The 13723-nt window shown below is 57.3% G+C and overlaps 1 protein-coding gene across 2 annotated transcripts in view; it reads right to left on the reverse strand.

Moving 5' to 3' along the window:
* Window positions 1-13723, reverse strand: part of PTPRS (protein tyrosine phosphatase receptor type S) — a 59300-nt gene that overhangs the window by 29447 nt on the left and 16130 nt on the right. For both annotated transcript variants that reach the window (XM_047096816.1, XM_047096817.1), the window contains exons 5-6: window positions 12031-12141; window positions 1032-1301 (exon numbers count right to left, since the gene is read on the reverse strand). In XM_047096816.1, coding sequence (XP_046952772.1) covers window positions 1032-1301; window positions 12031-12141 — 381 coding nt within the window. The remainder of the gene's footprint in view (window positions 1-1031; window positions 1302-12030; window positions 12142-13723) is intronic.

The raw sequence follows: 13723 nt of genomic DNA on the forward strand, positions 1-13723 counted from the left end.
CTGAAATGCTCCAACCCCAGAGGGGCCACACGGCCAGCTGTTTCTCGTTCCTTAAAGCTTCCCGCACCACCCAGGCCACAGGCGCCCTCGCCCGGTGCTTAGCAGAGGCCGGAGTTTTGCTCACGATTCTACGCTCCTAGCACCTGGATGATCGTGACTTTCTCTCCCACTCGTCCCAAATTCTTACACCACACCGGCCCCAGGAGAGGCTCACTCGCTCAGCAAGATGACCAACAAACCAGCTGATGCTCGTGTTTTCCATGGCTCTAGGACAGGGCTTGGCAAACTCCGCCTCCAAAGGGCCACACAGTAACTATTTGAGCCTTGCAGGCCGGGTTGAGACGACTCAGCTCTGCTGCTGGAGCGGGAGAGCTGTCACAGACAAGGCATGGATGACTGGGTATGGTCATGTGCCAATAAAACTTTATTTATAAAAAACAAGGGGAGGGCCAGATTCAGCCCGGAGGCTGTAGTTTGCTGGCTCCTGTTCTAGAGCTAGAAAACGATTTGGGGGCACCTTCCTCTGAATCTCATCACAAACTTGAGCCATCAGGCGACCCCCGCGGTCCCCTGTCCCAGCTCCAGCTCTCTGAGTCTGCACAGGCTGTTTGCTTTTCTTAGAAACACTCTTCATCTTCTTTGGCTCATTCCTGTTCAACTTTTAATCTTTCTCTGACCTAACTTTTCTGGGGGGCGGGGGGGGTGGTGAGACCCTCGACTCTGGGGGGTCTGAACAGGGCCACACGGTCCCCATCACAGTCCTGATCAGCTTGTATCGTGGCTGTCTGGCTACCTGGGCGTGTCACACGTCGGGCTCTCTGCTCGGCACAAGACCGTGCCTCAGTCCGCGGGGCCGGGCCCAGGATAATGGAAAACCGATAGACGTCTGTTCACAAAACAAGCGTCCCCTTCCCAGCCGCGAATGACCAAAGCCGGAATGGTAACTCAAAGGCTCTCTACCTGGACCCCTGACCTGTGCCCGGGGCCCAGGGATGACCTCGGCCTCCCTGTGCCCCATGGGCCACACTTACATTTCACTGTGATCTGGGCCACAGCCTCGATGACGCCCAGGCTGGACATGGCCACGCACGTGTAGTTGGCCGAGTCCTTGACGTCTGTGAGTTCCAGCACATTCCGCCCCACGGGCATGTCGTCTTCGGGCGTCAGGTCCTCGGCCCCCTGCATCCACTTGACGTACGGCATGGGCGAGCCCACGGCCACGCAGGTGATGTTCACGTTGCCGCCTGGCATGATCTCGTGGCTCATGGGCAAAATGGAGAATCGCGGGGCCACGCGGCGGACTGGGGGTGGGCGGCGGGCGGGTGGGAGCGAGATGCACAGGGTGGGGGGTGGGGAGACGGGATGCAGAGGGGAACAGAAAGAAAAGCAGGAAGAAAGAAAGGAAGAAGGAAGGAAAGAAAGAAAGAAAAAAAGGAAAAAAAAAAGCGGAAAACAATTTAAATATAAACAAGGCTGTTCCCTTCCCCCCAGCTGAAGTTGTTTTTTTTTTTCTTCCAAATGAAAAGAAAAGAAAAAAACCAAATTAAAAAAGCAAATTCCAACACAAAGAAACCAAAAACTTCAAAGGAAGGTACTCCACAAACAATATATAGAGAGATATATCGATATATAATAAAAGAGACACAAAGCATTATTCCATAGCAACAGGGTTTCAGAGACCAGAGTGGCTGGTCACAGCACAGTTACGAACACAAAAATTTATCAGCTGTTTCTCATCTTTGCTGACAGACGTGGCTTCGGGGAGCAGCCCCTCCACCCGCTCTCCCAAGCGGGGAGCTTCGGAAGATTCTGGGGGCAGGTGGCGGGGGCTCTGAGGACGTCGGGGAGCAGGGAGGTCACGGAAACCAGCGGTGCTGGAAGGCAGAGGGGGCCGGGACCTCGGCCCCCCACCCTCGTCCCCTCCGGTGACTCGGGGGCCCTGCCCACTTCCCGGGGGGGGGTGCCCTCAAGGAAAAGATGAGAAACTCTAATGAAATTTTTGTGGTTTTGGGGTATAGAAACCCTTCTAAAAGCTTCTGTCGGATCTGACAAGTTTCCATTGATAGATGCAGCTCTCAGAATCACAAACAGCATGCAAAATAGGTTGGTTGAGAGAAGGACAGAGAGAGAGAGGAAGAGAGAGAGAGAGAGAGAGAGAGGGAGAGAGGGAGAGAAAGAGAGAGGCAGAAGGAGGGACAGAGAGGTGATGCAAGGAAGAAGCCTGGTTTCGGGGGCCTTCGGTGCACATTCGTGGGTGCCAGAGACAAGAGACAGGAGCCACGGGAGAGACAGAACAGGAAGAGAGGCCCAGAGAGAGGGGGGCGGAGACAGAGGAGGAGGGAGGAGGGGGCCCACTGCAATCTGCATATTAATTCTAGCGGATGTGACCCAATGTGACATGTCACATTGTCACATCAGAGCCCTGGCAGAATAGGATATTAATAATAATAATAATAATAATAATAATAATAATAAAACGAGGGAATGAGCTTGAACGTTGAGAAAACAGGGACATGTTCTGCGCGTTTCTCAGCGGGGAGGCGGGTGCAGCCTTCTGTCCCAACCTCGCGGACGGTGAAGGCGGCAGGAAGCATTTCGGGGGCTCCGTTTTCGGAAGTTGGACGGGTTTCGGGGTGGGGGCGGGGGGCAGGGCGCGGATGCTAACGGGACGCCTGAACTTCCAGAAAGGCGTGGCTGCTCCCCAGGAGCCGTGTCACTAACTGCAGCCCGAAGGACCTGGGCTGACCCCAGCAGATCGTTCGAGCCAGGAAGAGGCCGTCCCTGGCTAAGAATCTCGGGACCTCAAGCCACGCGGGTGGGTCCCCAGCTTCGGGTGGGTCAAGGGGTCTTGTCTCGCACTAGAGAGATGACAGACTGGAGGCTCGACAAGGCCACGCGGGGCCACGAAGTGACGTCTGGCACCCTGCCCCGCCTGATGTCACCTGCCGGCGGCAGGGGGGTGGCTGGCAGGGGCCTGACTTGCCCTAACAGAGGAGGGGGCTCCGGGGGGAAGCGGTTCCCGCTCTTCCAGCCCGGGGTTCCGAGCTGGAAGTCCCAACCCTTGCTCCCTGAATCCGGATGGAGGCAAAGAGGAGGCGGGAGCTCCGTGGGGGTGGGAGGCAGAGCAAAGCAGCGGCAGCCCTTCGGAAAAGGAAGCCCCACGAAAAGTCCAGTGTCACGTGGGAGACAGGATGGAGGCCGTAGAAGGTATCGCTGGAGGGGGGGGGGGAGTGGGGGGTACGGGTGGGGGGAGACAGAGGGGCCATGCAGACGGACTGGGGGTGAGGGGCGGGGCGCTGAGATGGGGGGGTGGCTTTCTGGCAGGGCTGGGTGGAGGGTGGGGGGGGGGGGAGTCAGGGGAGAACGGGGTCTGGCCAGCCAGCGGACGCGGTCCAGGCCAGCCGCCGGCATCCACAGCGAGGCACGAGCGGGATGCCCGACGCTGCGTTGTCATGGAAACAGAACATGATGGGGGATGAGTGTGGGGAGCTAATTAATCAAGGACAGAAAACGGCATCGACGTCCAAAGCAAAACCAGGAGAAACAAATGAAAGAACAAAGCGGAAAAAAGGAAAAAAAAAAAAAAAACCCTCAAAAAAAACCAAAAAAAAAAAACCCCAACCGAACAACAACAAAAAAATCCCCTCGGAAACACAACCCCCAAAAGCAAGAAGGAAAAAAGAAAAAAAAAAGAACAAAACAAAAACAAAAACACATGGAATGAGTGTGGGGCTGAAAATCGGGGTCTGAAAGGGAGGAGGGCTGTGGCTTTCCCAGGGAGGTGCCCCCCCGCCCCCAGCAGAACACAGGGTCTGGCCTGCCCGCCCAGCACCCAGGAGCCCCGGCTGAGGGTTCGAGGTGGCCACAGAGGTGAGATCCTCGCAGAGAAAGAACCTTCGGGGCAAACCAACCCAGCCCCACTTCTCGGGGACACCCTGGCCCTGGTCAGGGCTCAACGAACAGCCCTGATCACAGACTCGCTGACCACACAGCAAGGCAATCCCTCACGACCTCAGAAGCTCCCAGAAAACCTCTCCAGGCAGAGGTGGGAGACGGTGACGTGGGTGAAAAAGCCCTGTGGTCTTGGGAAGGCCCCTCATCCTCCCAGAGCCTCGGTTTCTCCACCCATGAAATGGGGGCAACTGGGGACACGCTGAGAAGGCCATGAAGTTGACTGACGTACCCCAGCACACAGAAGGTACTCAGCCTGGGCGAGGGGCCTGTGAAGATCCCTTCCGGCCTTCCAGGGTGGGGGGTGGGGCAGGGAGGTCAACTAGATTCTCCACCTCAACAGGGTTTGGGATGGATTAGTTAAAAAGGAAACAGAATTTCTATCGAATGCCCATCTCGTTTTATCCCTTCCAACTTTGTGTGGCAGATGAGACGAGGGACTGGAGGCTCAGAGAAGTGACAGGGCTAGCTGGAGGGCGCAAAGGAACTGGTGGGACCAGAGCTCCAAGCCAGGTATGCCTGGACCCTGCCTCTCAGGTAAAGCGGGTCTTGTCTCACCATGGCTAAGTGGTGAGACTTGCAGCCAGGTAGGTGTCTCTTCTTGGCACCTGGCTCTTTCAACTCATGTCTTTACCTTCCGGGGGGCAGCAAAGAGGGCAAAAGTACCTCATCACCTATATATTCCAATCACGTGAATAGTAACCAGTGGCCACCAGTTGAATGCTACCCAGCAGCCATCATAATAAACATCCAGAAGCCATTAGTAAGACGCCCATGTTGAAAGGGATTATGAGAACGTCAAAGGGAGGAAGAGCCAGCTTTATGATTTAAAGGTTAAATATGAGCCAAATTTATCCCCGTGTAAGGCTCAATATCTTGCCCCAAAGACCCCATACACATCTGAACTTATCTTAAAATATCTCCCCGTGGGGAGCCTTGGAAGGTACCTCTGACTTTTTTCAAAAGCACGGACAAAGCATGCTATCTCCAATATGTAAAAGACCTGCCGTACGCGTCGTTCGTGATAAGTCAGTCCATGCGGAAGGGCACTGGTCAGCAGTAGTCGTGTCAGTGCTCACGATCCCAAACATGGCCAGCAGCCATCAGTTAAATGGATCTGCCAAGATGCTATGAAGGCTGACGGCTGAGAACCTTTGCCTACGTGCTTTCTCATCTACCTCATCTGCTTCTAAGGGTGTGCTGTGGAGGGAGAGGGCTGGTTTGCCACGAGTTTGGGGAGGATCATGCCCACCGGCGCTAGGTGGCTCAGAACCCCCTGGGGGGGGGGGCCTCAGTAGGCCTCTGGGCAACCTCCCAGCCAGCCAGGGCGGGGTGGCTGACACTGTGTTCTGCCCAGTTTGGTGCGGACACCCACCCACGACATCTTTCCACCCCCGGCTGCAAGCTTGAGGTGCGGGTTAGAAAGTAACGTGGGTGCAGAGCCCACAGGACGGAGTGGCCCCGCGGGGCCCCCGCCCCCAATTACCGACCTGAATGGAGGGTCCAGGCAGGTTATAAGGGGACCAGCCTTGGTCCTCGGCATGCTCCAGCTGGCTCTCGTTTCCAGCTCTTCTCGTCACCGAGTAGCCGGGGGTCCCAGCGGGGGGGACCCGCATGGGTGAGGGGGTCAGGAGGGTGGGCGGTGGGGGGGGTGGCGGGCTGGGGGGGGTGGGTCGCTTCAAACCCCGATTCACATGGAAAAACAACTCAAAAACCGTCAAAGCAACCGGGAGACGACCCCTCCCCCAGGCAGGAAGAGGCAGAAACTCAAAAACCAAAAAGGGGGTGGGGGGGGGGTTCAGGGGAGAAAGGGTGGGGAGGGGTGAGGGAAAACTCAAAAGTGAGGTGATCTGGTTGCAGCACTAGGTAGGGAACTCAACAGTGTCAGACATCTCAACGATTCGGCAAGCCGCAGCTCCAAGGGGGGATGGGGGGTGGGGGGGGGAGAGCTCTGCCTGGCATTTTGGGGTCAGAGAAGCCACCGGGTTACTCCTCCAGACTCCAAAATGAGGGCGCGGGTGGGGAGGGTGGGGGGAGAGATGCCAAGAAGTTGTGCAGCCTCCACGGGTTTACTGAAGCTTAGATTACACCTGTCCGGGGAAGGGAGGGGGGTCCGAGTCTCATCGAGTCCAAAGCCGTTTCTCAGCCCCTCCGTGGAGCCCCAGCCTGTGGCCCGGGGAGCGGGGGTGCTGCCCCGTGGCCCGCCTTGGGCGTCTTTCTGCTCCTGCCCCCTTTGCACAATCCTGCCTCCTCCCTCCCACCACCAGCTCCCTCCGCCATCGAGATAGCGTGCAAGGCCCGGAGGGACCTGGCTGGACCCCGGCCCACGGGCTGACCAGCGGCCTCGGCAAGTTGTTAAGCATTTTCAGCTGGATGTTTTGCTGTACTGCAGACATTGATTTTCCTTTTTTTGGTGCCCTCTCTCTCTCTCTCTCTCTGTCCCCACTTTTTTTTTTTTTTTTTAATTTTTTTGTTTGGTTCTAGCAGAAAATGGGTTGACATCTTGCCAATTGAATGACTTCCTTGCCACCCCTCGCTGCGACCGCCAGAGACGCAGGGCTTTCCAGACGACAAGGTGTAATCTAATATTCCCCTCACTCCCCCCCCCCGCCCCCCAACCGCCAAAACAGAGGAAACAGCGATGCAAAGGGTGTGAGGCAGGCAGCAGGCGAGAGGTTCGAGAGCTCAGTGTTCCTGCGGAACGCCCCCTCCCTGCCGCCCGCCAAGCCCAAACAGAGGAAGCCTGCCTCCCCACCCTGGCGCCCCCTCTCCCCTGGGGATGAGGGTGGGATGAGAAGGGCTGGTCCTGTCGGGGTCAGGTCAGGGGCCTCGGGGGCAGGGTAGGGGGAGGCACGGCCAGGCGTGATCAGCAGGGACCAGGAAACTCAACAACACGCTCCAACGGGAATCTTTCTGGAGATACGGGGATTTCAGGGGGCTTCCAGACCCAGTATCTGTATCTACTCCTGTTTCAGGGGGGCCGGGGCGGGGGGAGATCCAGGAGGTAAGGACAACACCTAGGCGTCATATCCACCAATGACACGGCTTGGGTGCCAGAAATTTAACCTGAAGAACAACCTGTCCCATAAAATCCCATGCTATGGTTTGATCTGCAAAGGCCTGGGGACGGGTCACAGAGTTCTGAAGAACAGGAGAAATCGGGGCAATCCAGACCCCCCACGGGCACTGGGCATCGAGTCCTAGTTTCTCAGCTCAGCATTCGAGACCTGTCATTAAATTATCCCAGCCCCATCTGACTTCCTCCCAAACCCTAAAGATATCCTGAGTGCCCGGAAGGTGAGCCGACCTTCCCCAAGAGGGCTCTCCCCGCAAACTCTCACAACACCAGGAGGGTGGCACACCATTTAACTGGGTCCCGTGCACCGTGGGTTCGACGAACCAAGCGCTAAAGACACCACCTTTAGCCACTGAGCGATCCCTTGAAGCCTGATGTTAAAGAGACAAGCAAGAAAATTCACAGCCAGAGAGAGTGTCATCTGATCACCTCGCCGCCTTGTCAAAAACCTAAGCTGCGGCTCTCCCTAGGGGGGTTCTGGAAGGGGCACGCTGGCTGTATTAAAAAAAGAAAAGACGGGGGCTTGGTTTGGATTTGGGCCTTTGTATTTCAGAGATCCATTTCAAGAGGAGAAGGACGTGGTCTGAACATCCCGCCCCCAGAACCGCCGAGGGTCAGCAGAAGCGGGCTAACTATGAATGGGAGTTAGGCCTGGGGGGGAGAGAATCCTTGCAGCTAGCTCTGCACTGGCAACAATGTAAAAGGAAAAGCACCAGTGAAAAATGACATCTGAGCACATGAACTGACTTCTGCCCTACAAGTCGTTTCAAAGCGGTTTACCACGGCCGTCTTACCCAAACAGCGGATCTGTGAAGTAAGTACCTGGTGGGGCAAGTGGGGTCCCCAAGGAAGGAAAGGGACTTGCTCAGATCGTACTCGAGCATTTAATTAGCTCAACGGACTCTTCTGCCAACTACCGTGCCAGCCGGTGCAGGAAGGATCCTTCTGGTTCAGATCAATGGGACCCCAAGCGATCAGGTGACTGGCCCGAGGTTACACAGTCAGGGAGGGGCAGAGGCAGGCTTTGAATCCAGGTTGGCCGGAGCCCAAGACCCTCTGCCGCCCCTCGGTTTGAATTCACTGGGACCCAGCTTTGGTGGAGGCGCTGGGAGACCCGCTCCTCTGAGGGTCGGCCGGGTAGCTCTCGCACTGGGTTAAAAAGGAGACAGGAGAAACGAATCTCCTCTCACTGCATCTGAGGTCCTCTGGCCAACTTGGCCGTGGACTTCACAGTAAGTGAGAGTTTAGGGAAGGAAGGGGAGGGACAAGAGGGGAAAAACCGGTGACCCCAACAGGCTGGCCCCTTCTCTCAACCTCCACTTATGTTGTTGGGTAGGCAGCTGGGGGTGGGGGGGCAGGGGCTAGAAATCTAAATCGAGTTTTTATTTGGGGCTGGGGTAGTGTTCTCAAGGGCTTGCCTTTCTTTAGGGAGGGAGCAGACAGGAGTGTGCATCTCTGCAGGTTTGCAGGAGTGAGAGAGACTGGGGGAGGCAGAGACAGAGAGAGAGAGAAAGAGAGAGAGAGAAAGAGAGAGAGGGAGATGCAGGCAGTGGGAGAGCAGGGGAGGCAGAGGGGGAGGGGGAGAGGCTATGTCCAAAGTTCCCCTGGGATTCTCCAGAATTCCACAGTTCTGATGCTCAGGTACTCAGAAAGTGACCGTGCTGTGTTGCTGGACAAGACGTCTGTGACTGGGCCCAGAGCTGGGGGGGGGGGGGGGGGGAGGTGTGGAGGAAGCGGCCAACACCGCCTGGGAGGCGGAGGCATAGCACTGAAGGGGGCGGGGAGGATAAGCGGCCAAGTATTTCTTCCAAAGTCGGTCACGCTACACTTGCTGACAGGCAGTTTTGTACTCGTGCCCAGCCAGGATGGGAACGTCATCACACAGCTGCCATTCTGAGCGCTGCCTACGTGCCAAGCGTGCATCGCTTCGGGAGAACGCTCCGGTTAGGTAGCCACTCCTCACATTTGGACTGCCGCCACGTGGATCTCAAAATGCTGGCTGCCCATTTAGCTGTGCTTCAAAGGCCTGCCTTCTGGGTTGTCTGGGAGAGCGGGGAGGTGGTCTCACGTCGAGGCAGAAAGACGGGAACGTGCCTGCTTAAGCCCCCTTCCAACATGGCTGCGGTGTGGGGCTGAGGGCGCCAGCTCTGGGTAAAAGGGGGCTGTCCAGCGAGGGCAGGCAAGCTGGGCTGCTCTCCTCACACACCCCCAGCATCTGTCTATCATGCCACCTCCCTTGTGCCCCTTGAGCCCGGGCGGTCACTTTCTGCCCCAGCATCCCAGCTGTGGGACCCCGACCCGCCCTCCTGGATGGTAGCTGGGACAGGAACACTGGCTTTTAAATCACAATGCGTTTGGGGAACAACCACAGAACAGCTCAGCCCAAGAAACCGAAACCAAATAGCACGGAAACACGAGACAGAACCAAAGACGAAACGCTTCGGGGGAAGAAGGGGACGGGGCGAACGGGGATGGGAGGGGGAAAAAAAAACGAACGGATCGGTTTTTTCCCCCCCAAGAACAAAACAAAACCCAAATCATAGTAATAATACTTAAATAAAAGGAAAGGAAGAAAATACGAAGAAAACCAAAGGAGAAAGAAAACAGAACGGGAGACGAGAAACACTCCAACAGAAGGCGCTGGGAATTCACCAAACCGACAAGAGTGGCATGCAGAGAAATTTTTACATTCTCCCAGCATGCATCAGGCCCAAGTTACCATGACGACGAGGGGTGCAAAAAACTTAGCAACAACATTACCAACGGATGCATAGAGGCGACCACAATGCAAGCATCGCATGTGTGCGGCCGGCCCTAGGCCGGGCTGGGCGCGGCTGAGATTTTCGTGTCTTTCTGGGTTTTTGCTCTCGCTTGGCGGTTTTTTTGTTTTGTTTTGTTTTGTTTTGTCCGCTTTGCGCTTACGATTCGTTATTCCGTCTTTTTCGTTTTGTCTGTGTGTGTCCGTGTGCGTGTCTGTGTGTGCGCGCGCGCGGGTGCGTGTCTGTGTGCGTTTCGTGTGTGTGCGTGTCACGTTCGGAATGTAAAAATGTGGGTAAAGAAAGTAAAAAAGAAAAAAACACACCAACCTTCTCGAAGCTCTGAGGGATGTAAAGGGGGTTTGATGCAGAACACAATGACATGGGGAGGAGAGAAAAAATAGGGGAGATACAGAGAGTAAAAAGAGGACTTCTCAAGGCTAAAAGCTGCACGTTTGTTGTTTTTTCTTTAAACCAAAAAGAAAAATTAAAATTAAAAAATAAAAACGAACAGCAATGAGACCTTTTTTCCTTTGCTCCACATATAAGATCTACATTTGTCCTCCACGATTCTCTTTTTCTTTTTTTCCTTTTTTTTTTTTTTTTTTCTTAATTCAATTTGGGAGCGTCTGAGACCCAGGCAGAGATTGGGAGGCTGGACCCCCAAAAGATCGGAGGCTCATGCTGGGGACCCCACCTCCAGGGGGCTGAGGACGCGGGGGTCCCCCTCCCTCGTCGCACCCTCGCTAGAGGCCGCCCCCCCCCCGCCCCCCCCACCCCGCCCCATGCCTGTTGTCCACGCTGTCCTTAAACGCTGCCAGACTTACAAACCCCCATCCCAGGTGTTTGCAGAGAAATAAGCAGGTTAGACGAAGACCAGTCAGTTGGAGTCGTGGACGCGCCATACAACTCACCAGAGGTGCCGTGGCAGAGTGGGTCGGTGGGTCACCCTGCCCACCCTCGCGCCCACGGCCCCCGCTCCCGCCCCCCGCGCGGCCTCCTCCTCGGGGACAAGACGCAACCCCCCAGGTGCATAACCAAGGAGCTGCTTCGGGGCCAGTGGGGGGCTGTGCCCGATGGGGACCAAGGGGGGGGAGGGGAGGGGGGAGCACCCAGCCTCCCGGCTGGAGAACGCCGGGCGCTTGGTGCCTCAATCGGGGGAAACCGAGGCCCGGAGAGGTGTGGGCGCGGCCACGCCTGCAGAGCCAATCGGGGCCGCCCCCGGGGTTTGAACGGGGGGGCCCTGTTTGCCGGCAGAAGCGGCTGTTTCTAGAAACCACGGATCGGATCAGAAACAGCCACCGGGAGGCGGGAAAGGGAGGACGGCAAACGGTGGAGGAGGAAGCGTATTAAAATTTCTGGAAGAACGGAAGAGAACCAGCGCGGGGATAAGAGGAGGGGCGGACGACAGAGGCCCCCGGGGACAAGGGGGGCACCCCCCCCCACCCCGGCGCCTCTGAGGGCACCCCAAGGGGCCCAGGAGGAAGTCCGCGCAGACGCCCCCCGCGGCCTCCTTGGGTGGGGGCGGGGCGGGGCGCTGGGGGGGGGGGCGGGGCGTGCCGTGCCTGCCGTGGCCCTGGCCTCGCTCGGGCAGAAACGCGTCCTTCCCCGGGGCAACTAGGGGACGAAGGGCACCAGGCTCTGGGACGGCCGCAGGTGCAGGGACCGGCGAGGGGGCGGGGCCTCAGAGACCCCTCCCCGGCTCTCGGATGGAGGGCGCTGGGGGGGGGCGGTGGGGGCGCGGGGCGGGCGGGGTGTGAAGGGGGGGGGCTACGAGAGGCCACGGAGTCTGGAGAAGCAAAGCAAGCACACAGCAGAGGGCAGGCACGATACACCACAGAAGCCGACTCGGGTGGGCGGGCAGGCGGGCGGGGCGGGGCAGAGGCCTCCAGGCTCCCCTGGCCCCGTGGGCCCGAGACCGACCCCCCGGCCCTGCCCCGGTCCCTCCTGCCTCCCCACCAGGTCCTGCCGCCCACGGGGTGTGCGTCACCGGCACGGGGGTGGGGGGGTTTCGCTGCCCACCCCCCCCCTGCGTCTGACAGGTAAGGAAACTGAGGCCCAGAGAGGGATGCCCCCCTCACCCGAGGTCCTGCCGTGACCAGGGGGTACAGCGGTGGCGGTGGGGGCGGGGGCCCTCCTGCTCGGGTCTGCAGGGAACAGGGGAGCCCGGAGGCTGTGAGCCCAAGGAGGGAAGGGGAACAGGACAGGACGGGTCCCTGCCTTCGACCTGGATACGGCGTTCCCTACCTCGCACGTAGAGGTTGGCGGGTGAGGAGTAGCGCACGCCAGCGCTGTTGGTGGCCACGCACTCGTATTTGCCTTGGTCCGTCTCCTCACTGCTCTCGATCTGCAGGGCCCCTGCGGGGAGAGGGGAGAAAGCCCGGCCAGTCAGGGCAGGCCCGGGCCTGGGCTGGGCGGGCCGTCCCAGAGCCCCGTCCGGCCCGTCTCTTGGTCTGTCTGGGCCAGAGAGGCAGACAAAAGACAGGAGTTAGCCTAGAAACCCTGGGGGGGTGGGGGTGCGGAGGGGGGGGGCCTCACCTGGCTCATCTCCCCCCCACCCCGAGCCTAGCCCAACACCAGCCTGAACACACTGCGCTCTCCTGCAAACCTCCCCTTCTGTGAAAGCGGGCGGACGCGGGGCAGCGACCGCCGCCTCGAACTACGACGCCGGGGAGGTCCGGGTCACGGAGGTGTGTTTGCAAAAGCACGGAGTGAGGCGCTCCAGGCAGAGGGTGGGGGAGACTGAGCTGGCGTTCACAACCCACAGCAGTCGTCTGAAAGACCCTGGGGCCGAAGGGGCGGCCACAGGATACGTGCACGTTCGGGAAGGCTGCACTGGACGCTTAGGACTGGGTTGCCTCTCGCATCAGCTAAGGGAAAGGAGGTTGAGGCTGACACACATCAAGTATGTTTGAAATCAAAAAGCCTCGCTCAAAAGCCTCCCGTCCCTGAAACTGATTAAAAAGGAGCTTGAATCTTCCCCGCGGTTGGATTCCCCCAAATAAATCTCAGAACCACAGGCCTGGATTCAGGACCCTGGTGCTGATGGGTAATGAAGCGAACTTCCTCAAGTGTGTTTGCATGTACGGTCCCCGGGCCACGGCCGTCGTACGCGTGGGCTAAAACGGGAAACTTTTCAAGTGTCTGAAATCAGAGGTCTGAATGAAAAACCTAATGCCCACCAACTGAGGCTGCAACGCCACACGTGTGTTTGAAAACCACCAGGCAGGATCAAAGAATCTGTTGGTTGTGAGTGAATAAAAGTTTAAAGAAGCAGCCAATTCTCAAGCATATTGAACATCACAGGCCCAAACTAAAGGTCTTGATGCCTATGAGGGTACGAAAATGCGGCTGATTTCCCCTATGTTTGAAACCACAGGCCCAGATCAAACACCTAGCTCCCCGTCAATATATAAAAATGAACGCCAACTGCCCAGGAACATACGAAAGCCCGGGCCTCGATCAAACACTACAGTGCCCATGAGTAAATGAGAATGAGGCTAACGTTTCCCCCAAGGATATCTGAAAACCCAAGTCTGGAACAAATGCTCATTGTCACAAGTAAATGAAGCTGCCCTAACATCTTTACGTTTAAAATCGCAGACCTCAGTAAAATACCTGAACGCCTAGGAGTAAATAAAAACGAGGCAAAGGTTTCCACAAGTATGTTTGAAATCAAAGGCCTGGATCAAAGTTTCCGTTTTCATAACTAAACAAAACTGAGTGAACATCTCTACGTGTGTCTGAATCACAGGCCTGGACCCAAATGCTTCTTGGCCACGAGTGAATGAGTGAAAGGTGAAAAGAGTTATCTCCGGGTGTGTCTGAATCACAGGCATCAGCGTTCTTGGCACCAAGAGTCCAACAATCCAGTCCAAGCTCCCCCAGAAGACCCCTCCGCCCAACTGTGTTCGCGGTTGTCTCACGGAAATGATGTGTG

This window comes from Lynx rufus, unplaced genomic scaffold, assembly GCF_022079265.1.
Source record: "Lynx rufus isolate CCGP_SWC_20201006 ecotype Redwood Valley unplaced genomic scaffold, mLynRuf1.p SCAF_4, whole genome shotgun sequence".
Lineage (NCBI taxonomy): Eukaryota > Metazoa > Chordata > Mammalia > Carnivora > Felidae > Lynx > Lynx rufus.